This window comes from Mytilus galloprovincialis, chromosome 4, assembly GCF_965363235.1.
Source record: "Mytilus galloprovincialis chromosome 4, xbMytGall1.hap1.1, whole genome shotgun sequence".
NCBI lineage: Eukaryota > Metazoa > Mollusca > Bivalvia > Mytilida > Mytilidae > Mytilus > Mytilus galloprovincialis.
The window spans coordinates 44499407-44523818 of NC_134841.1; the positions used below are offsets into that span (position 1 = coordinate 44499407).

The 24412-nt window shown below is 32.4% G+C and overlaps 1 protein-coding gene and 1 long non-coding RNA gene across 2 annotated transcripts; one reads left to right on the forward strand and one right to left on the reverse strand.

Moving 5' to 3' along the window:
- Positions 1–1240: 1240 nt before the first annotated feature.
- On the reverse strand, positions 1241–14605 carry LOC143072222 (uncharacterized). Its single transcript, XR_012977076.1, has 3 exons — positions 14467–14605; positions 5780–5991; positions 1241–3132 (listed from the first exon to the last, which is right to left on the reverse strand). It is a non-coding gene; the product is annotated as an uncharacterized LOC143072222 (long non-coding RNA).
- LOC143072221 (neoverrucotoxin subunit beta-like) lies at positions 14516–20872 on the forward strand. The gene is made up of 3 exons (XM_076247064.1): positions 14516–14595; positions 18333–18498; positions 19283–20872. Exons 2-3 carry the CDS (start codon positions 18353–18355, stop codon positions 20799–20801), a joined length of 1665 nt encoding a protein of 554 aa, XP_076103179.1. The 5' UTR covers positions 14516–14595; positions 18333–18352; the 3' UTR covers positions 20802–20872.
- Positions 20873–24412: the final 3540 nt, after the last annotated feature.

Genomic DNA, 24412 nt, shown 5'->3' on the forward strand with positions numbered 1-24412 from the left:
ATCGCAATCCAAATTTAGAGCTGAATCCAGCTTGAATGTTGTGTCCATACTTGCCCCAACAATTCAGGGTTCAACCTTTGCGGTCGTATAAAGCTGCGCCCTGCGGAGCATCTGGTTTTTTGTTGTTTTGTATAAACTTTTCACGCAACTTTTTGTATACCTTTCTAGGGTTTTTGCTTGTTTAGCTTGCTTTTTACCTAGATTGTTGATTTTTGTATCGCTTGACAGAGTCAAAAAGCGAAACACAGTTATGCTGTTTGTGGCGTCGGCGGCGTCAACAATGTATAGATTTGTGATTAGGTCGGTTTATGGGGAACCATTAGTTGTAGGTCAATGATATTTGGCATGCAGTTGTATAAGCATTGGCAAACCTCATTACCATGAATATAATTTGACCCTGCCCCTCAGTTATGGTTTATTGACCTTTAAATTTTGCTTACTAGTTCACATACATTATTTTTGTGTTTAGATTTGTTTAAAGGGAACTACTTATTAATATGAAGAGTCAATGGTATTTGGTATGCAGTTGTATTTATTAGCATTGGCACATCTCATTTCCATGGAGATTGTTTAGCCATGTACCTTCAGTCATGGTTCATTGACTTTGAATATTTGCAAAACTAACATGTTAAAGTATTGCTATTTTAATTTCAACATTTGCATTATCAAAATTACAAAAAAGCGAGATATATCTATATCTTTATCTATTTTTTCTTTTAACGTGTATTTTCGTATTGACCTTATTTTATGGTAGGCATTTTTTAAAAGTTTTTTAAGTATTTTACTCTGACACAGTGTATGTTTATGATTTTGTCTTTAATTTGTTTTAATTACCATGTTGAATGTACAGCGCCTTAGAGTAATTTTTATGTAGGGCGCTTTATAAATTTTCATAATAATTATTTTTGTTTTTTTTTTAGATTGCATTAACATGAAATATTCCACAGTGATGTACGCGTATTTGTCACCCTCACCATATCGAAATAAAATTGAGAATGGAAATGGGGAATATGTCAAAGAGACAACAACCGAACCAAAGAGCAGACAACAGCCGATGGTCACCAACGGGTCTTCAACGCAGCGAGAACGTCCCGCACCCGGCGGTGGTCCTTAATAAAATTGTTGTGTACTAGTTCTTTGAAATTGGACGTCACACTCAACTTCAAAACATATAAAGAAACTAAAATTAAAACAAATACATACGAGACTAACAACGACCAGAGGCTGACTTAGGCTGACTTAGCAAAAAATACGATGGGTTAAACATGTTTGTGAGATCTCAACCCTCATAGATATGTTTTTTTCTTCTTCAGATTTGTGTACTGAACTCGCCCTTCTGTCTCGTAATTTATAATAGATTATTGTTTTGATTTTGCCATTTGATTAGGGACTTGCCGTTTTGAATTTTCCTCCGAGTTCAGTATTTTTGTGATTTAACTTTTTATAATATGATAAACATGACATTAAAGAAAATACCATAACATTAAAGCAAATACCATTACATTAAAGCAAATACCATAACATTAAAGCAAATACCATTACATTAAAGCAAATACCATTATATTAAAAATACCATTACAAATCTATTTACAATGCGTCTAAAATGTGACTTGTACGAAACATAAAATATATACACATTATTAGATTTGTAGGTTCAATAAACAAATAGCTTTTAAGCAAAGAATTGTCCGTTCATTTCAGTAATCTGTACGTGTATACAGATTTTCTTCAGCTTCAGAAGACATTAAGTCGTTGCTTTCGTCTATTTCGCCATCTTCATATGACAAAAGACGGACACAAGGCGGTTTTTTAACATGTAGTTCAGAATCTTGGCGATCTGTAAAGGTAACAAAGAATTGAAAGTCAGGGAAATTTCTTTTTAAAGTTAAGAAGCGCTTAATTTTTTTCCGAACGGTTGCTTTGATTTCTGAATCTTCATACCAGCATTTTGCTTCTGAATTCGCAGAAGAAGATGTCGATGTTGTATCATGTCGTCGGTGCTCCAGCATCTGGGAAACCATTCTGTTGAAAATTGACTGTTGTTCTTGGGTCGTACTTTTAGAGAGTGTATGAAGGTCTTCTTTCACGTACTGTCCGCTTGAAAATGGTAGCACGACATCTAGAATAATCACGTGATCATGTTCAAACAGTTTTGCATCAACACCTGATTTAGGTAGAATTTCGATTTTCTCTTTCTTGATTTCGTTGATATAGATGTTCAACAAGCTTATTTCTATTTCAGCATTTTCAGAAAGCCAATGTTTCATATTGTCTATCACAACTAGCCACGGTGATATTTTGTCCTTTGCATTGTCTTCTTCCCCATGGAGATCAGTGAAAACTTGATCTTGAAATTCTACTTTAAATGTTTGAACAGTCCTTCGAAATAGATCAAGCTTGGATTGAATTCCTGGAATATGCGCAAAAGCTTGCCCCGACATTAGGTCATTGCAGGAAATAATGATTCTTTGCATGTCGTCAAGTGCAGCTACAGTTATTTTCATCTTTTCCTTATTGATTGCTTGTAAAACTTTGGTTGCAGTAGGAATTGGATATAACCAGACGGTGACCGGAACCGCTTCCTCCTCTTTAACGTATTTTGGCAGCTCTTTGTATAAATGAGCAGCTTCTTCGAATGTTGTAGGATTAATTGGAAGTATGATATCACCACAAAATGTGCATGATATGTTTTCTGACTCTTGCTTGTACTTACTCTCCATGGTGAGTTGTACATCATCTGATTCTTCAATGAGTTTAATACAGTTTATCTTATCTTTTAATTTACCGCTCGCTTCTACAACATCTTCTCCTTCTGAGAGTGTTCTATCAAATGTGAAGTTTACATTTGTTCCATATTCAATAGCTGTAACTATATGAGTAGCATTAGACGACTTGATTTTTGAAATATCCGATTGAAAGTGTTGCATTTCTAATTCCTTATACAACATGATATATTCAGCTGTCAAAGAAACTCGTAACTGCTTTTTTGACAAAATTTTGTTTTTGAGAAACTTTCCAGAACTTCCGAATGCTACCAATCCGATTAAAGCATTACGTTGAAGATTTAAATCGTCATGAAATGCAATTGATTTATCTTCTAGGGAATCTCCATACATTACTTCGGAGGAACACCTTAAAAAGAAAGGTAAATATAGTATTAAACGCCAATAGCATCATTTATAGCGGCAAAGAAAACCACTAGAAATTAAGTGGTATTAGCAACAGATTATTAAAAAAACATTCAGAGTTGGGAGGTATCGAAAGAAGCTAGTTGAATAAGTTTTTTCCATATCCATTTCCATATTTTTTAAAGGGGGCGAAAGATACTAGAGGGACAGTCAAACTCATAAATAGAAAATAAACTGACAACACCATAGCTAAAAAATAAAAAGACAAATAAAAGTACACAAGACACAACATAAAAAACAAAAGACTAAGCAACACGAACCCCACTAAAACTTGGGGTGATTTTAGGTGCTCTTGAGGGGTAAGCAGATCATGCTCCACATGTGGCACCTGTCGTGTTGCTCAAGTTATTACAAACCGGGTAAATAGTCTAATTCGGTAGGTCACATCCATGGTGAAATGGGAAGTGGATTGTAGTTACGACAAAGGGAATATATCCGATATCATCTGTGAAACGGTTATTCTATGATGGTCAAGTAAATCGTGATGGCGTCCGTAAAATGAACGAGGGGATGATTTCGACTTCACACTTTGGAACTGTTAGTTAGATAGCTTCCTTGTGAGCTGCGACCCTCTTTCAAGGAATCATAATAGGAAATAAAAGCCCGGGAATATCGTATCAATTGGGAGATATCACACTCGGTGTGAAATATATCTCTCCGTCGTAAAATAGTAGATTACCGAACAATGGAATTTGATAGACAACCGATTCCAAACTGACTTTACTATTGAAGCATTGAAAATTGTATAAGAAGACAACACATTTTACATCGAAGGACGAAAATAAAGACAACGAAAAAGGAAACAGTCAAGGGGACACCAGTTGTTTAGTTTAAACATATTTTATTTACTCAAAGTAAAATGGATTGGACACAAGTAAGCCATACTTATGAAGTCCGCTCCGAATGACTTTAATTTACAATACAATATTAATATGAGCATGCAATATCAAAATAAACAATATTTTACGAGTCTATCAATTGAGAACAAAAAAATGAAACAGAAATAGATGTAAACATTGAAAACGTTGATACACCAGTTGTTGTGTACCGAGCTTTGGTAATGTGACGCACAGAACACTTGATTAACTATAAAGAAGCGGAGGAAGTTAGCAACGATTTCCGTATATATATAGAAAACACTTGAAACGATATCTTGACAATTGCATGATATTTTGGAGCAGATCGAAGGATCTTAAATTCAAAGACATTTTTAACTCTCTCCATCCCTCGATAAATGTTTACCATTGAAGGCAATGAAGCAGAACTGCATTTTCTTGATACAAATAAAACCCGACATGTTCTACAAGAAAAATGATACTCATCAATATCTGGTCATTAATCTTATTTAAAACGAAAAATACCAAATTATATGGCAAAACGAGTTTGTTCGATTGTTAGTAGGACTCAACTTCGGAAACAAAGACTACGAAAATTTAAAAGCGCAACAAATGTAGTCGTTAAGACTCTTTGTTAACAGTATCCATGCAGTTAAACAACTTTTAAAAAATGAACACAGAACGTCAAAATGAATAAAACGTGATTATGTCGAAATGTATTCCACGTTTTGTTATCCATGTGACAAAACAGCATAATTAAGGAATTCTTATCTTATTTTTTTGTCTACTCATGAAAGCTAGACAAAGGAAGAATTAAACAAATATATAAAACATATTGACAAGGTTTAACTATCTATCAAAACACTGATATATAGCGTGAAGAATTTATTAGAACAATGTCCGAGAGAATAATGATTTTCTCAATGCCACAATATAAGTATCGACAGGATACAAGACCATAGGCGCAATAGATGTTTACAGGTTTGTTAATGTATTTAGAATATAATCAACATCTAATAAGAAATACTTCATAGATCTTGCTACACTATAGAATTGATAACTTTTAAGAATACCGTTAACGTGTTAAAATTTCAGGTTATTTTAGTAATTATTACATTTACCTTAGACGTAGGGAACCAACGATCAACAGGGATCTTCCTCTGTTTATTTTTGACTATGCATTCAATGCCAGTTTTAACCTTATGGATTGACTGAATGACGGACGGACAGGTAAAAACTTTATACCCCTGTTTATTCGAAGCATAGGATACACATGTCATAATATAGAATACAAAAGGATGTAAGAATGAAATTAGCACAACGGTCAAGCAAAATTGGATATGGTATCTATTATGGATATGTACTACTAAACAAATACAAGGGAAACAATATCTCTTTAAGTGTAAGCCGAGCATTTTATAAAAATCGCCTCTTTACGGTTTAAATATTATTAAGTTCATCACAAATCAAATCAATCGGTTGGGAATATTAAGTTGAACCTCTAAGCTTGAATGTTTGATTGCTTTGAAATACCTTTGTCCTGTTTGGTTTATCAGCAAAGAATTAATTTTCCAATATTTTGGCGTTGATGGTCAATGAAGAGGAATTTAGTATCGAATCGCGCACGATGCAGGATAGATCCAATCACAATAAAATTTCATATAACCAAATATGCACACTTACTAATACCACTAGATGATACGATAAAACACCGTCTTATACATGTTTAGGCTAGATTGATAAATTGGAACATACCCTTTTCCCCTCTGTATGAATGTATGCTGATCCATATCTTCCATTCTGAGTAATGTTTCTCCAGGAATAATGTTGTCATGGTATCTATCATATAACATTCCAAGACGGAATGGCCTTCCTAACGCTGGTGTTCTGATGATATCTGTCCATTTCTCTTCATTCATAATTTCTTTTACGTCAACACTCATTTCAAGTATAAGTTTATATTCTCTCTGAAATGGAAATTAACCATTGCTCTATGCTCTACTAAGTTGAGAACACACAGTCAGGTTTCAAAGAGTGACTGGGATATAAAAATATCATTTTCTGGTTTCGACCAACAGTCAATAAATTTCTAACGGCAGGGCTCCGTTTAAAAAGTGTAGGATATATAAATGCATAGTAACTTTCAGTCAGAATTGAAGACGTAAATTACGTAAATTAAATAGGGAGAGCTCCATGCAACAACTGTTTGAGTTTCAGAACAATTGGTCAGTTGCACTGCTTATTTTTTGTCTGTCCTGATCCAATATACTTTCATTTTCCTGTGGCATCCCAAATTTCCGACCATCATACCGTATAATTACAGGAATAACCGATTGCATTTATTGTTGATTGGTTCACTCCCTGATCATGCATGGAATGCTAGACATTGGACGTAGAACAAACAACAATCAATCAATCTCCGAAACTTGGAAACCATTAAATGAAAAGGAACTCATCTCATGGAATGATTATTCTAAAATCAAAATTTTACTAAAATGAAGCACATGGTTGAAATTCGAAGTTCTTGAGTCCCACAGACAAAAAACCAAGCAAAGACAACTAGGCAAATGATGTCATTGCCCATAAAAAGCAGCTATTATATTTCATAAAATTTAAAGAAATAAAAAGTAAGGTCACAAAAATACTGAACTCCGAGGAAAATTCAAAACAAAAATTCCCAAATCATATGGCAAAATCAAAAGTTCAAACACATCAAACGAATTGAAAATGTCATATTCCTGACTAAGTACAGGCATTTTTTTGTTATATTTATATTGTAATGTACTCTGAATGGAAATAGACAAATTTGGAATAAACATGGCATGTTTTGAAATGTTCACTTCACAAGTTCTACTGTCAAAATTTTAAATTGTTTAATCCTTTATGGACATCGGTTTCTTAAGTCAGTTATGACATTTTATAGATCTCACATGTCCCATCATCCCAATCTGAAATTGTTACCATATTGGCTATATTATTTCTTTGGCACAAAATGTTAAACTATTGAAAAAAAACAACTTTTTATTCTGCCTTATGCATAGATAGCAAAGTCGTATGACACGACATTTCGGACATTTTGTTCCAGTACCTTTGAAATTCCTTTTTGATTTATGCTTCAAAAATGCTTTGATTTGAGCACCTCTTATAAGACTGATTTAGTTGAAACGAATGTCTCAAATACCAACTTAAAAGCCCTTATCTTTGACAAGTCTTCACTACCACACGGTCGCTGCAACTGGTGGTAGACGTTTCGTATGCGAATGCGTCTCAAAACCCATAAGTTTCACTTTTCTGTTGAATTTATCGACATCTTGTTGCGGAAGCGAGATCGATGAACCGATCCTCCATTCCGTCTTCGGCGGTGTCAACATTAAGGGCCAGTCTGTGGTTTAAGTTATTTATCAGACACTACCAATAACTTTTGTCAAAACTTCTTTCTTGGAATTCAAATGTTTCTTGGACAAATTTTTATTGAGGGTTCAGAGTTAAATATTTTCCCCATCATTCTTCCGTACTTCACTGGAAAATGGACTTCGGTTATTTGATAAAGTCTTAAGCTGGGGTCACACATTCACGATTTGTACTGCCGTCCTTGACAGGACCATTCCCGATTAAAATTTGTCAAAAGTCTGATCAAGATCCTGTGAATCGTGGATGGAAATTCGATTTGTATCTTTCGCCAGGTAAAATTCGACCGAGTCTGTCACGACTGCGTCCCGATTCTACCGAATGTAATCCGACAGAGATCAGATAGTGACAAGACAGTGAACCGACGCTGACGGAAGTTATCCGTTCGAAAACTGTCGGCATAATCGGGATGATCGGGTACTGTCGGAACGTAATCCTATCACGGTCGGCTCTATCGCATTGCAAACGGCTTTGTCTGGTCTCAGTCGTATTGTATTCTGTTATTGTCGGGACTTCTCCAGATCATTCCCGTTCCACAGGACACCGTCCCGAATACACAGAACATTGTTATGAATTCGATCCGATACAGCAGAATCTGTCACGACATAGGCACGATTGTAATCCGACTAGACAAAATCGGCTGGGTTTCCCCGAATGTTACGGGACGCACCTAACTGTCGGGGTGCTTTGCCGAACTATTCGGATCCTTCCCGACCAGTAGGAATCTGTTACGAACTAAAACGACTGCGTTCAGACAATAATAGGACATTCCAGATAATTGAGGATACTAATCCGACTTTTTCACTTTTCGTGTCGTATCGCTGTCTTATCTCAAACGGGAGCAATAATCGGCAATGTGTGAACCCCGCATTAGGTAGAAAATATTCAGGCATCAATAATTTGTCAAACCGTCATGGAATGTTATGTATTGAAGCTTTTTATGACCAAAATAATACTTTTTTTTTACTTTCTGGATTTTACTGATCAATTTTCTTAATATGGTACGTAGTTCATTAAGATACATATTAAGTTTATGTTCAACCTAATGTTGAACCATTATACATTCAATTGTTGTTTTTGATTTAATACTTCCTTGCTGTGAATATGGCATTCTGTATACATTTGCTAGTACATATTGTGCTAGTCTATAGTCTATTTGTTACAATAAAGCAAATGCTTTATTTTGTTACAATAAAGCAAATGCTTTATTTAAAAAAGATACATTTTAAGGTTGAAATTTTCAGACATTAATACCTTTGTCAAAAATTCATAGAATGAAACTTGGTCAGAGATTTCGCGGATTATTCAATGTGAAGAGTCAAAAATTAATTTTATGGTTCAATAAATTCAAAATAAATAAAAGCCATTCATTAAGAAAACAAAATTGAAATTCGTCAATTTAAAAAAAAAAACCTTTAGTTTTTTTTAAAAGAAATTGGACCATATCTGATCCTTACGACAGGCGTATTCTTATAGTACAAGGTTTCCTCTATCAAGTGTGATCATTAAGCTGTATGTTCGGTGGGGGGATCAAATAAAAAAAAAACTGTCCTTGGTCACAGCAGTCATATTGTTAACATTTAATTATATAGGGAACTTCAAATAACGATTTAGAAAAGATTTATTGTAAAGTTGATATTCAAATTTAGATAAAACTACAACTTGGCGTAGAAAGATGGCAATCAGTTGATATTCTTGACAAAAGGGCTGGTCTACTGTTGCTTAGGGCAAGTTCTTGAATCAAATTAACAATTTCATTTTTAAAATCAATGATTTTTCTCACCGTAGCAACAATTCGCCAATTTTACCCACGTACGGAGATTACATTTCTCAACGCATATCATATAATCCTTCCCATTTTCACAATCAAATTTCTATGTCTAATACGAACAATTAGAATATATATAATAAAGAGGAATAGGGTATGATGCTTCATATTTAGTTTTCATTAAAAAATACATTTCGACAATAAAATTTCATTGGGGACTAACAGTTCACCTTTAGAAGTATTGAATAAGAAAATTCGAATACAATGCATTTTTCCTCTAAAAAATGCGCTTCTTCTGTTATTGCTCAATCAAAATTGGAGTCGATTCTTTATTTACCAAAGTTAAAAGAGTTAAGACAAATGTATAATTGATTTTTGTCTTCCTGTCTATTGATACTTCGTTTGATTCTCTGTATATACTACACCTTTGAAATTAACAAGAATATTATTATATAAAACCGATAAAAATGTAGTCATTCCATTCATAGTAAGTAATACATCAGCTATGTTTTTGAGCTTATTTCGATTTTATGTCTTTTTGTGATTGTGCAAATATTCCATCATTTCTTATCAATTAAATTTCAAACATCAGATCGAAACATAATAGCATAGCAAAAAACACGAAAAATACTTTGGACGTCAATGTATTCAAATGGAATATAACGAGACAATGAATCTAATATAATTCGAGACTAAAAAATAACTAAAGTAAGCATACTTTGTGAGATAAATACCATTTCAAATCATTAATAATAGATATTAGATTTATTTGAAGATGATTCAAATTGTACATGAATTTGGGATAGAAAATTACCGTGACACGTCTTATAGTAATGTGAATTCACACTCAAATATAAGAGAAAACAAACGACACAACGGAAACACAACGTTAAAATGTTACACACACAGAAACGAACTATAATATAACAATTGCCATTTTCCTGACTTGGTACAGGACATTTTTAAAGATAAAAATGGTGGGTTGAACCTGGTTTTGTGGCATGCCAAAACTCGCACTTTAATGGCAATGTTAAATATAACATTGAAATGACAACATAATATTACAGGACTACAATACAAATAAATAGGAGAACGTATTAGACAAAGAAACACATGTTTAGTAGATAACAAAAGGCATCAGGTTTTAAATTCAATACGCCAAAAACGCGCCTCGTCCACACAAGACTCACCAGTGACGCCCAGATATAAAAGATCGAAAGTGAAAAAAAATACAAAGTTGTACAGCACTGAAGATCAAAAGTTAAAAAAGGTTGTGTCAAATATGGCTATGTTTTTATGCTTGGGAAAAGAACATCCTTATTATTTAGAACAATTTATGCTATGCAAACAGTAAATTTTATCAAATGAATATAAAAGATATACATAATGAAACTGAAGTATTAACTAATTACAGAAAACAAAACCCGAATACATAATGCAGAGACCAACACAGAAAAATAGACACACCCGACTTAGCCAAGGCCTCAACGCAAAAAATCATTAAAATGACGTCACATACGAAGTGGTGAAAAGGCACAAAAATTACGTCACATTTGAATTTCTGAAACATCCCAAAAATGACGTCACATTTGAAAAACTATATTTCAAAAGTAAGATAGAATTAGGATTGGTTTAAGATTATAATAGAACTTAATACCGATTGTACATTTAAACACAATGCACATTGCAATACTTATTAATAGCAATTAACTATAATATATGTATGTCCAGTTTGTTTTGAATCAAACTTCAAACGTAAATCATCGTCGATTACGTTGAACAAAATCAAATCTAATTAAAAACCAATTGTTCAAAGAACAATTGAAGGTCTTTCCACAAGTAAAGATCTATTTTATTATCAAAATATTAAAAATCAATCTAAAATGTCAGTTCCTATGGCTTTATAATGTATAAATATGAATTTAAAGCAAAGGTCAAAATCTAGAACGTGCAAATTACCTATGGCCTTGACCTCAATTTCAAGGTCATAAACCAAGGATCTCAAATCAAAAGACCCTAGGTCTTTATTATATATAGTTAATGAGTTATATCACTTTACGCATAATTCTAAATATAAGATGGGCGAAAACTCCTATTTATTGTTTGCGCACCCTGTCAACCAAAATTTATAAGTAACGGCATGTAGTAACTAACAATTTAGTGAAAATAAGATGTTGATATGTTATAAGGTTTTGAAAATAAGTAAAAATAAGCCAAAATAAAAATGTAGAATATGACCTTGACCTTTGACCTTGACCTTATTTTATTTTTTTTGGACCAAGGATCTCAAATCAAAAGACCCTAGGTCTCTATTACTTATGGTTTACCAGTTAGAAATGCATTTCACTTATATCAAATACTAAAGGGGGCATAACTGTCATATCGAGTCTTCGGATAGCTTCGGTCGAAACTAAACTACTAATCCTGAAGATGTAACGAGCAATTTGGTAAAATAAATTTGTCGTAATCTTTTACGGTTGCGAAGGAGTAGTGGCCACAAGAAAAACAGTGTTTGGGGAGATAACGCTTACAACGTAAAGTATTTTGTTACGCGGTTGAAAATTTTTAAAGCGTATAAACTATACGATATCATATTCCAAATATCTAAGCGACATCTTTTGAAACATCAACAATATGCAAGAAAAAATTTAGGCGGAAGAAAAAAAAAATAATAATCAGAACAAAATCAATAGGGGTTTCCACGGAAAGGTGGAAAGACCTAATAAATGAATGCGGTGATTAATTTTCTTTACCATAACACATGAATATAATAGAAAAGACGTAAACAAATTTGACAAAATCCGACGAGAACCACAAATACAACATCAAACTAAACACATGAATTTGGGATAGACAAGTACCGTAACACGTTTCATAGTAATTCGAATTCACACTCAGCAAAACAGTCACAATCCTGAATAAGTCACGTTTGGTAATTAAAAGATAAGACTACGTAATGACAAACCACAATCTACAAAGACACATCGTATGGATCAACTGATTCGTGATGGTGTCCATAAAATTTACGGAGTGTCAATCTTAATCTGTCCTCCACATAACTTTGTTGAAGCAGTTTCTGTGTAAGGCGCACACTCCTGTATATGAAGTTCGTATAGTGTGAACAAGTACGAGAATAACGTATCAAATGTGATATGTAAACACCATACGAAGGGACAGAGGGTATGTTACTGCTGATAAATGGGAAATTGATAATTGGGAAGTTGAAATCGTCCCGTTTATCATAGATTTTCGTGTGAAGTCGTCCATCTGCGTCAATATTGAGGAAAAGATCAAGGTATGAATCAGTCCTTCTAGTATCAGTAGCATCCTTAATTTCAAGTTAGCTGGGATATATGAGATGTAAATATTGGCTGAAATATGGTTTATTCAATGATAGAACATCATCAATATATCGGAAAGTAAAACTAAAGAATTTCGCAAGGTGCTTTTTCTTTTTGTCTTTTAGAAGGTAAGGTTTATGACTATATCAATGATAATTCATATCAGCACAGAAGTGCTGACTACTGGGCTGGTGATACCCTCGGGGAATTAAAACTCCACCAACAGTTTCATTGACCCAGTGGTTGTAAATAAACTCATCATATATACCAGGATTAAATTTTGTTTCTAGGAGCACCAAAAATAAATAAATACAAAAATGACCCTCTCTGATCGAAAAAGTCTATATCTTCTATGGTCAGCTTTGTGTAAGTATATTTGTATGATTATGTTTTCATCAGCGGTTACCAGAAAGAACATCCGCCTATCATCGACGGTATAAACATACTTTTTATATCAATTGATCAGAGCATGTTTTAGTGACTGCAAACTGTCTTAGAGACGTTTGTTTCCAGTTTTGCCTTATTTGTCTGTATTGACGAATAGCGTGTCTTTTATTCAATTTTCATTTCGATATTAGAGATAAACATCGGATTGTCAAAAGACTTAAAACAAAATTTTACCTCGACACGTGTTTTGTCACAAGGCTAAAACAATCGCACTATGGATTTATATATTTGATATAGCTACATGTAATCTGCGATGAAAAAGGAAAATTTCAGAGTTTCTGTAAACTTATTCATGTGTTGTATAGACTCAAAGGTAATGCATACGTACAACGAAAACAAAACACGGTGTTATTTGTATATTTGTTGATGAGTTTTACTCTTTACTAATACTACTGCTCTTCTCTTTTCTCCCTTAATAATCTTCATAATAATCAAGTTATTATGTTCAAATAAGTTCATTACCTAAAGAAAAATAGCAAAACATCCAAGGAATATTCAGAACTAAAAGACCCTTATCCATCAAGCAAATGGATAATGGATTTTTTTGACTAACTGCTTTTTGGAAGGGAATCAGAATTCATGAACACGCTACAAATATCCAATATCGTTGATCAATTTTAATATACAACATTATCATATACTTAGACTAAATAACATATGATTTTTACCGTATGACAATAGCATTAAATTAACGTATATTCCATATTTTTCGAATTGGTGCTTAGCGGGCTGATATGAAAAGTTTATCACATGCTTCGATTGTTATCACATGCCTTTCCGTATCGTTATCGCATGGCCTTCCGGTGCTCAATGCTTCATTTTCAGTGAAAAACATGCGGCTCTTGGACTGATATTGAACATAGGCTGATAATACATGCAACATGAAAAATGCCATGTAATAATCTGATAATATCTAATATTTTTGATCTAATTATATTTCAGAAACAAGTTGATATCACCCTAGCTTTAAGTGGGGTTCGTGTAAGTCCGTCTTAAATTTGCTATGGTATGTTTCGTGAGCTTTTATTTTTTGCCGTTTGGTTTTTGCCATATAGTGTAAGTTTCCCTCTTTCAATTTGTTTCGAATGTCACATAAGTATATTTTGCCTTTTTTCTCTCTCTCTATAGAAACACAGACAAAAAAAAATTTACTTGTCATACTTGATAACTTTTTATATCTTTTACCATTTCCCGCAAATTTGAAGACTGGCAATTATCATTTTAAATAAGATAACTGACTTTTTAGTGAATCAATTTTTGGAACAATATTGATAAAATGTTAAAGTGTCATATGATGTATTTGTTCATAATGGAAGATATGGATTTCTTATTTATCTAAATTAATGTGAATATATTGAAACGATCATCAATACCATTGATATATAAATCATTTGTCTAAATGAACAATTATAATGTTTTAATGTTACAATTTCTTTTCAATACAAAACATAAGTAGATTTCAGTAAATTGCAACTTACCTTCAACTGGAAAAGCTGAAATACCTTTGTATCCTGAAGATCGTGTATTTAAACAACGTCCGTTCGGTGAATTCACATATGACGACGTAGCATTGGGTTTTAACCCTGGAATTGCATTCGGAGAAACAGGTAAGATATGATTAAGTTCACATTTATAATAAATCAATACAAATATTATTTACATTTAGCGAACTATATTCTGTAGAAATTAACTTTCAGAGCACATATTTTCTAAATATCTATTCTAATATTTTTTTTTCTTTTTCCGCCTGTTAATACTTTGTTTAGGGTATGTAGTTATATATTGCATTACGAATTTGAAAGTCAATGAAATACACAAGTATGCATGAGATCTTAAAAAACATGTTTAAACACGCCGCATTGTTGCGCCTGTCCCAAGTCAGGAGCATCTGGCCTTTGTTAGTCTTGTATGATTTTGTTATTTTAGTTTCTTCTGTATGATTCGGAGTTTAGTATGACGTCCATTATCACTGAACTAGTATACATATTTGTTTAGGGGCCAGCTGAAGGACGACTACGTGTGCGAGAGTTTCTAGCTGCATTGAAGACCCATTGGTGGCCATCCGCTTTTGTCTGCTCTATGGTCGGGTTGTTGTCTCTCTGACACATTTCCCATTTCTATTTTCAATTTTATAAGTACACCAATTGTAGAAATGCGTAGAATATAATAAACGTAGCTTATAAACTTAATAGAAATACATAATAAACGTAGCTTATAATCTTAAAGATAACACACAAAAAAAGGTGTTTTGGGTAGGATGTTTTTTTCCAGTCCGTTCGTCAGTCTGTCCTTTCGTCCGTCAGTTCGTTAGTTTTGTTCTTATTATTGTACTCCTCTCAAAACAACTGAATTTCATGAGACTTTACAGATGATAAGAACATTATATGTGCACATTGACAAGAAATCATGATTTTGACAAGAATTAACTACTACAACTGTTTGTCATCACAACTCCTCTGTTACCACACAGCAAAATTTCATAAAACGTTGTAGATATTAAGGAAATGCAATGTAGATGTCAATATCTACTGGAAATAACAATTCAACTTATTTTCTAGGAGTTATTCCACTCTGAACTTAAACATTTGGCCTAAATATACTTCTGCAATAATTAGTCGTCGCAACTCTTCTGAATCCAAACATCGTAATTTTATCAAATTTGGATGAATATTAAGGACATAATATGTAGATGTACATATCGACAAGAACTTTTAAGCAGTTGACCCTTGGAGGAGTTCTGAGTGTTTGAACTTGAAACGTGTGTTTGTGCTATATTTCTGTCACATAGTGTTGTAATTTTAGCAATATTTTTTACATTGTCACATAAACGGACAGTTTGGCTAGCCATAAAACTAGATTAAACCCACCTTTTTTATGTTAAATTTCCTGTACAAAGTCAGGAACGGGGCAGTTGTTATCAAATTGTTCGTTTCTATGTATGTTTGATTTTTTTTTATTGCCCTTCATTGTTCTTGTTGTTTCTATGTTTTCCTCTGATGTTTGATGTGTTTCCTTTCCCTCAATCAATTAATGACTTTTGAACAACGGTTTAAAACTGCTGCCGTTATTTTTTTCTACCAATATTAAGATAAAGAGATGTGATATGATTGCAAATGAGACAACTATCCAACACGAAATATGTTTAATGAGGTTTATTAAATGAGTTTTGTTTTCAATATTTTACTTAGTTCAGATAATTGTCATTCAAACTTCAGTTCTTATTATTTTATTATGTGCCACTTGTATAATAGCTTTAAATATTTATTTTTATTTACTCTTCTTTTTTATAGAGGCATATCTGTTTAAAATGTCTGTACATAGCTTTCCGGATTTAAGAGTAATGCCTAACATTATTAAGGCAATATACTTACTGCCTATGTGATAGCTTATTGTGTACGATTTAAGCTTAATGCCTTATTTCACTTATTGCTCTAATATTGACAATTATTCCCGATGCAAAATTAAAAAGAAACTTTTAAAGTGATGTGATGGAATAACATGCAGTAAAGTAACAATAATACCGAGCTGCAACGGAAATTCAAAACGGGAAGTTCTTCATGAAATGGCAAAAAGTAAGCTCAAACACGTCTAACATTTTCAATGTAAATATAGTTTTATTGTTGTCTTATTTAAAACAATTTGATTTAAAGCATAGAGATTTCATTCAGGATTTTAAAACTAAAAATTAAAGTGAAAGGTCAACTTTAAATCTTTAATTTGTTTTTTGAGGGATTTTAATTTTGATTAATTTTTTCCTATATTATTTTGTGTCAAATAACAATCTAAAACAATTTCGCTTCCTTAATAGTGCAGTGATTAGGGACAGATTACAATGTATTCAATCATCCTACCGAACACAAAAAAATATGTATCAACTGAAAGAGGAAACTTCGTACTTAAAGAATACACCTCTAGTAAGGATCGGATATGGTCCAATTATTTTTTTTTATTAGATCTGGATTTCAATTTTGATTTGTTTTTCTCTTCTATTTTCTGTCAAAGCACAAACCTATACAAATTCGGCTCATTTTTTAATAGGAGATTTTTGTATTAGAACTAACTTCTAAATAGTTGATCACAAATAATTCCTCAAAACGACGTTATAATTACGAAACTCAAAATATGAAGTTTTCAACCATATAAAGTCAAATGACCTTGACCTTACAAATAATGTCAATTTCATGTAAAAAAAACAACCCATTTTTCATCAAAGACAAAGCTGAATATCTGTTTTTGAGCCATTTCATTCATTCGTTTTGATTTTGCCATTTGATTGGGAATTTTCCTCGGAGTTCAGTATCTTTGTGATTTTGCTTTTTTTCTATTTACGATACATCAGTTTAAATGGAACATTATGCTGAAAAGTTTGTTGGTTTTTGAATTATAACTTGAGTTAATTGGAACATGAAATACATTTTTTGTAAATGACATTATAGAAAAAATATTGTTCAGATAATTATTTGAGATTGGTGTGTTGGTTAAAAAAAAAAACCTGTGTGCATAGAAGAAAAAAAAAAACCCCACCTTTCAAGTATTAGGTCAAATGGCCGATCGCTAAGATTTCAGCAGCAAATATAGAAATAGTCGATGTAATTTATTTTTCCGCCTTGGTAATATGGTTGAGGTACACTTAATGGATTACCATTTACTCCAAAATCAAGTCACGTAACAGTTGTTAAAGTTCCTTAATATGCTTTTTAAAGAATTAACAAAATCCTAGTTTCTTAACGAAATCTATAGCTTTTATGTGTTATCTTTGGAAAATTTCTGGATCAATCAGGAATATGGCAGTTATTTTTCTTTTGTTCTGTTTGATTGATATATTCATACTTTTGATTTGTCAGGCTTTATTTATGAACTTCTGCCTTTTTAATTTAAATTTGATTTAAGTATTTTTTGTTTATACTTTTTTAATTCAGACCAAGTTTGAAATCAAAATTAATTGAATACATGTCTCGCTAAGGTGATTCTGTAAATTAAGGCTATGGAGCTCGAGGAAGCATCTAAAATATATAAGCAGATATTATAGAATTGAGCTAAAAAAGTTTTTTGTTTTATAGATCGTTATCAAAATAAAACTTTTATAATGTTCATATATGCACTATGTCAGCATTATTGCGATATGCCTCCAGATCTGGCAGATTTAAATGTTAGGTCAAAAATATTTTTTCTTTGTCTTAAATTCAAACTATCTTTAAAAAGTGTATAACGTTATTATAGATTTTATCTCAACAGAACGTTTACTTATAGTTACATGTGTTGTTGAAACTCATAGACCAAATATATTTGATCTATTATTCATCATATTAGAAACTTTAATGAAGTTGATTTCTATTTCATTTAGGTGAAATCCTTTGCACGAACATGGAAGAAAAAGAAATTCCAGCCTTAGGCAGACCTTTTAAACTAGGAATGCTGTATGACTGTCGAACCAACAATTTATTGTCAAACACAGCAATATGGGATGAAAATAGCATAGAATCATACACTGCTTCACAACCTCAACCTCTGTAAGTCATATAAAAAATATAAAGGTTACATTTTATACCGACGGGTTGCTCTTAAATTCTTTGAATTAATTACCAATTTTAAATTGGTTAAATCCATACAAATAAAACGTAGAAATGTTTGGCCATTAGATGATAAATCAGCAAACATATCTGAAACAATTCGAAACATTCTAACATGAGATAGGCAAACGAATATTTAGTACGATTTATTTAGTAATGTAAGTAATCAACTGTTTTTTCCTTGAATGAAACAATACATCTTTTCGTCGGACTATAATAAAAGATGTTAGTCTGACCTACACAGATTTTGGCACTTATTTTTTGAATTTATGGTTTTCATAGATCTCTAAATTCATAATCTAATCAGCTAAAATTAGAAGCCTGGTATCTTTGATGTTTGTTTTTATAAACCATTGCTTGTGGACGTTTCATACCGGAGAGTACCACCAATCAACTTGCCAGAACTTGTGTACTGACTGAATATCATATACACTATCTTTTTGTGTAAAGGAACTAGTCAGTATTGAATTAATTTGAAACACTTAAGGTTTTTTATCCAAAGAAACCTGAGCTAGATTTTGAACAACGTTTTAATTCTTTTTCTTATACAAATTACTAAAACATGAAAAAGTCCGGTATATTGGCATTTTCACTGTTTTAAAGTAACTACCACTGATGAGTCTGGTATATTCAATGTCCTTTTTCTAAAAATTGACAAGTGAAATATTTCATTTATAGTTTAGCTATTTATAAAATTAAAGTGTTTAAGTCTTCTTCTTTTTAGGTGTGATTTTGATTTTACTGCAGAAGATACGATATCTGCAAAAACCTCATTCTTGGATATCAATGCTGATCTTAAGCTAAGCGTTTTCTTTGGTATGTTTAAAGTTCATGGATCAGCTAAATACTTAGAAAATCACAGAAAATACACACGACAATCACGTGTATCATTCAAATACAGATGTAGAACTCATTTCAAAGAATTTCAATTAAAAGAAATAATGTCTGATCGGCATTTACATCCAGGAGTCCTTGATTTAGAAAATGCCACTCACGTGGTTGCTGGTATTCTATATGGGGTAGATGCTATATTCGTATTTGACAGAAACACGACTGATAAAGAAGATGAATTGCAAATTAACAAAAAACTCGAAGCAATGGTTAAATTTCTACCGAAAGTTTCAAGTGGATCAAATTCAGAAGAAGGAAAACAAAAGCTACTGGATAAGGTTGAAATAACATATCATGGTGATATTCCGCTGGATTCCGAACCTAAATCATTTGAAGAAGCCATTACAGCTTTTAAAACGTTACCTTCTAAAATAGGGAAAAAGGGAGAAAACTGTGTACCAATGAATGTACTGTTATATCCCTTGCATAAGCTTACAAATAAGACAGTTACCCTGAACAAGCCTCTTGGTGTGACGCTTGTCAATCAAATTCAGGATAAATTTGAGAAAATAGAAGTCCTAAAAATGAAATGCAACGATCTTACGGTCAGACCTACATGTGAATACGATGAGAAATATCGACAAAAAGTAGATGAAATGAAAGCCACTGTTGAAAAATCTAAACAGATGCTCAAGAGTCAGCTCGCTCGTGAAGTTATCGCTTTAACATCAACAGATTTAGTAAAGGGAAACGTCAAGAACCTCTTAGATGAATACGACAATTCATCAACAAGTCCTGAGAGGTTAGATAACAACTTGTCAGAAATGAGAACAGTTATAAATGTTCTTGACACATGCGTTAGAAAAATTCCTTCTTCCAGTATTAATAGTCAGTCGAATACACAGAATATTGGAAAATTTGAATTACCACCAATTGAATTATTTTTAGGTGACCTAGAAACAGATGATAATTGTAATGCTGCACGGCGTAAACAATCAATAAGGAGTAACATCTCAAGCATAAGAAAAACCGTGAAAAAGGACATAAATATGTTCGTTTCAAAATTTACTGATAAAGAAAGTAATCATTTTGAACTTTCATATCCACTGAGACCAGGCAAACCGTCAGTAATAAGAAGACACGATGATACAATCGAAGTTTCATGGCTGGTTCCGCCGAATGTTCTTGATGATTATTCTTACGAGGTGTCATATCGAACTCGTCCCAGCGGTAATTGGACAGTCTGGCCATATCGGTTAAGCCATCCTTACGTGAGATGGTCCAAGTATGGTTGGTTTACCGAAACTTACTACTTTTTTAGAGTTAGGTGCATATGTTGTGGTGTATTCGGACAATACAGCGAAATTTCGGATCCATTTCTGACTCTTACAGACCAATGTATCATTTCATGAGAATTAACGCTCCTGCATAGAATCATTTGCAACTGAAAAACTCCTAAATGCAAAATTCTTTGGTCAAAGATGATTTTCTTTTGTAGTTTGTGTTTTAATATGTTTTTGTTCATTTCGCACAGAAAAAATGTAATTATTAACAAGCACAACTCATTACTAATGGCTTTTACAGTCATCACAATTTATGTTACAATATACATGTTCCAGACCATATGAGTATTTGGACCGTACGCGTACGGTCCGGACCGTATACGTATACTCGTACGGTCCGACCATACGCGTACGGTCGGACCGTATGAGTATACGCGTATGGTCCAGTACGAGCTGACCATACATGTTATTAGATCATATGGGTTAAATTTAAAAAAAATTAACATTAATCACAATCTTTATTTTCAGATTTACTAATTTAATATTATTACAATTACACGGATAAAATGAACAAATGAACAATTGAAATTAGATATTTGTTTATTTGTATATCTTGATCCTAATTTTGGTATCAACAAATGTTACACTTGCTACCACAAGTAACGTACTAATGTTTTTTACATTTACATTTTTGCAGTTCGTGTATGTTCCTTAGCAAAAATATTTTTTGGTAAAGTTGCTAAATATTCTAAAGCAATTGTCCTCCCACATTATATTTACTTCCGATATTTTCAATTTTAGTGATCATAATTCAATTATTTTACTGAGTGATCGACATGTTAAATACAAGAGATTAACAGATTCAATTAGCGTGAATTTTTTAAATCATTAAAAGAACTAGTTGTTTTTTTTCAATTACAATTTATCCCTTAGTATCACAAATAATTATCCAAAACAATTTTTTTTTATTGAAATCTTGCAAACTTTCAGTTTTACATTTAATATTAACTAAGCTTTTACGTAAAAATAATTATGAAAGAAGCGTAAAATAAAAATGATTAAAAAAACACTGATTTACATCATACTGAATACAGGGATTAAAGCGCTAAAATGAGTTTCTATACTTAGTTTGAAAAAGTTCAAAATATGCTACTGTTTGATGCAAGAATGACAAATTCCTGTACATTATGATTCATTATGCTGTAGTGAAAATGTTGTTAGATATAATCGCATATTAAATCTTGATTTAATATTTTGTTTCCTTTTTATCGATGTTTATAAAGTTCAATGAAATTGGCTTTCAAGTTCTTTTTTATATGTCTCGGTTATTGTATAGAAAGGTATATACTATGAAAATTAGAGCGAGGGGCTGTGCCCCAAGCTCTTATTTTCATCGTATATACCTTTCTATACAATATCCAATTTAGCACATATTTACAACTTGAGTAATCCTGTAATTAGTCTATTGATATGTTTTGGCTGACTGGATGTAGCTCATTACGTAGTTTTGTAAATCTACTCACTATAATATCATTGTAAAAATGGGATTTCAAAAGGCCCTTGACTTTAGAATGTAATGAAGGTACAAAATGTAGCTGCTGGTGTAAGTATGTTTATTGATATGAACGAAGCGTTGTTTTACTATACATGTACTTATTTACATGGTAAGTTGACAAAATGAATTGACCAAGAGCAAACAATTCTTAAATTGCAGTGAAAGCTTTACATTCTTGAAAACATTTTTTTAATTTCACATAAAACCTAAAACTAGGTTTTGAATGAGTACAAACAGTTGGATACCCCTCCCACATCTTTGGTTTAAACACCTTTTAAAAATGGCTGGATCTGCCCCTGGTATGTACCCATAGGTAGTCTAGTAGATAGTTTATATGCATGAAATATTTGTCACTGGACATTAGGCAACCAATTATCGACCAATTTATGACTAAATATATCAAATTGCTTTATTAATAATTTCCCTTCAAAAGATTCATGGTTCACTCTTTTTGTGTACAAAGTAATTGCATGGAAGATAAAGGATTACAAATTTTAGATTGAGTTGTACTTTAATCAAGGTATAAAGCACCATTATTATTACTCTTTATTTAAATAAAAGAAACGTACTTTTTTAATTGTCAAAACAAAATTTAGATCAAAAGATTGATTAGTAGAATGTTAAAAATCTGTTTGAAAACTAATTACAAACTATTTAATTAAATTTTGAACACATCATTTATTTCAAAATAGCCAGTAGCAATTTTTGTTCTAATATCTTGATTACAATACAATGAAATCTTACCCTTGTGGTCATTCATGCGCAGTTACTTAGTACACGGAAAAAGTATGTACTATGAAAATTAGAAGGCAAATTCAAGCAATTTGATTGGACGAGAAGTTGTAAGTATGTGCTAATCAGAGTTTAGAGTAAACACCATCAGTTTAACAATGCAATCAGTTTAGTTTCAAAAGTTTTATTTAATGAACGACTTTATTTGAAACCTTGCGGATAATCTATTTTAATTTGATTTTCAGTTCAATTTATTTTCTTTTTATTGTCATTCACCTTTGGTTCTATTCATTCATCTAATTGATTTATCTTATCTAAATTTCATTTAAATGAAGATCGTACAGACACATATAATTGTTTAAGTCAACGTTATTTGTGCTCTAGATGAAAGTTGTCAAATAAGCAGTCTTACCTCATCTCAATAGTCTTATTCACTAATATGAACATTATTTCTGATAAAATTATTCGAAAAGATTATCAATTCAACACTGTAATCAGATCTTTGAATATTGTTTAAATTACAACCAAACTAGATATTATTGTTATATGCATCTGCACATTCATGGCTATTCTGTCTTTCGATACCTGTATCTTGACATTGCACAAGGTCATGTTTTTCGCTGTCTGTTTATGACGTCTTTACACTAAATTTGTTTGATCTTGGATGTATCTTCATTCATAATTAAGTTAGGCTTAGATGCATGCTTCTTTATTAGTTGCTTTTGGCTTTGAACTAACTGTCAGTAGCTGTGCGTACTCTCAAATATTATGATGTACAACTACTCGTCCACATCACAGCACTTATCTCAGAACATTTTTTACAATATACCTTAATATAACACAAGTTACTTAACTCGCATTTAAAAAAAAAAGTCATCCGTTCGCAAAATTCCGTTGTATGCCGATTTCTCGGATGTCAACCCCGAGAACTTGTGACTTGGATTGAAAGTTATCTCATTGTCACTCATACCACATCTTCTTATATCTCTATAAATCAGAAGCATTTGAAACACAGCTAATCGCACAAGAAGCAACAGGCAAAGGGAAAAACGGACCAATATCAACGGTCAAAGAACAGATGTGTAGGACGCCAAGACCAATAATTGGACAAAGAGCAAAACGGACAAAATGCGACGGTCAAAAAGCAAAAAGAGTCGGACAAAATCCAAAATTATCGGATAAAAAGCAACACCGGACAATAAGCAAATCCGGGACAAAATGCACCGTATCATACGACAAAAGAGAAGATTTCTGCCCTTCAGTTATGAACTTTCCATGTTTATGTAGTAAAGTTTAGCGGCTGTTTATTGAATATACATTTCTCTCAGTTGATAGAATAGTAAAGAGCTTGTGTGTCTTTATATTGTTGGATCTTCTTTAATTTCCATGGTGTTCATTTACTCATCAAAATTTGTATTTCAGATATTTTGGTCGTTGTAGATTTGGTATGTCC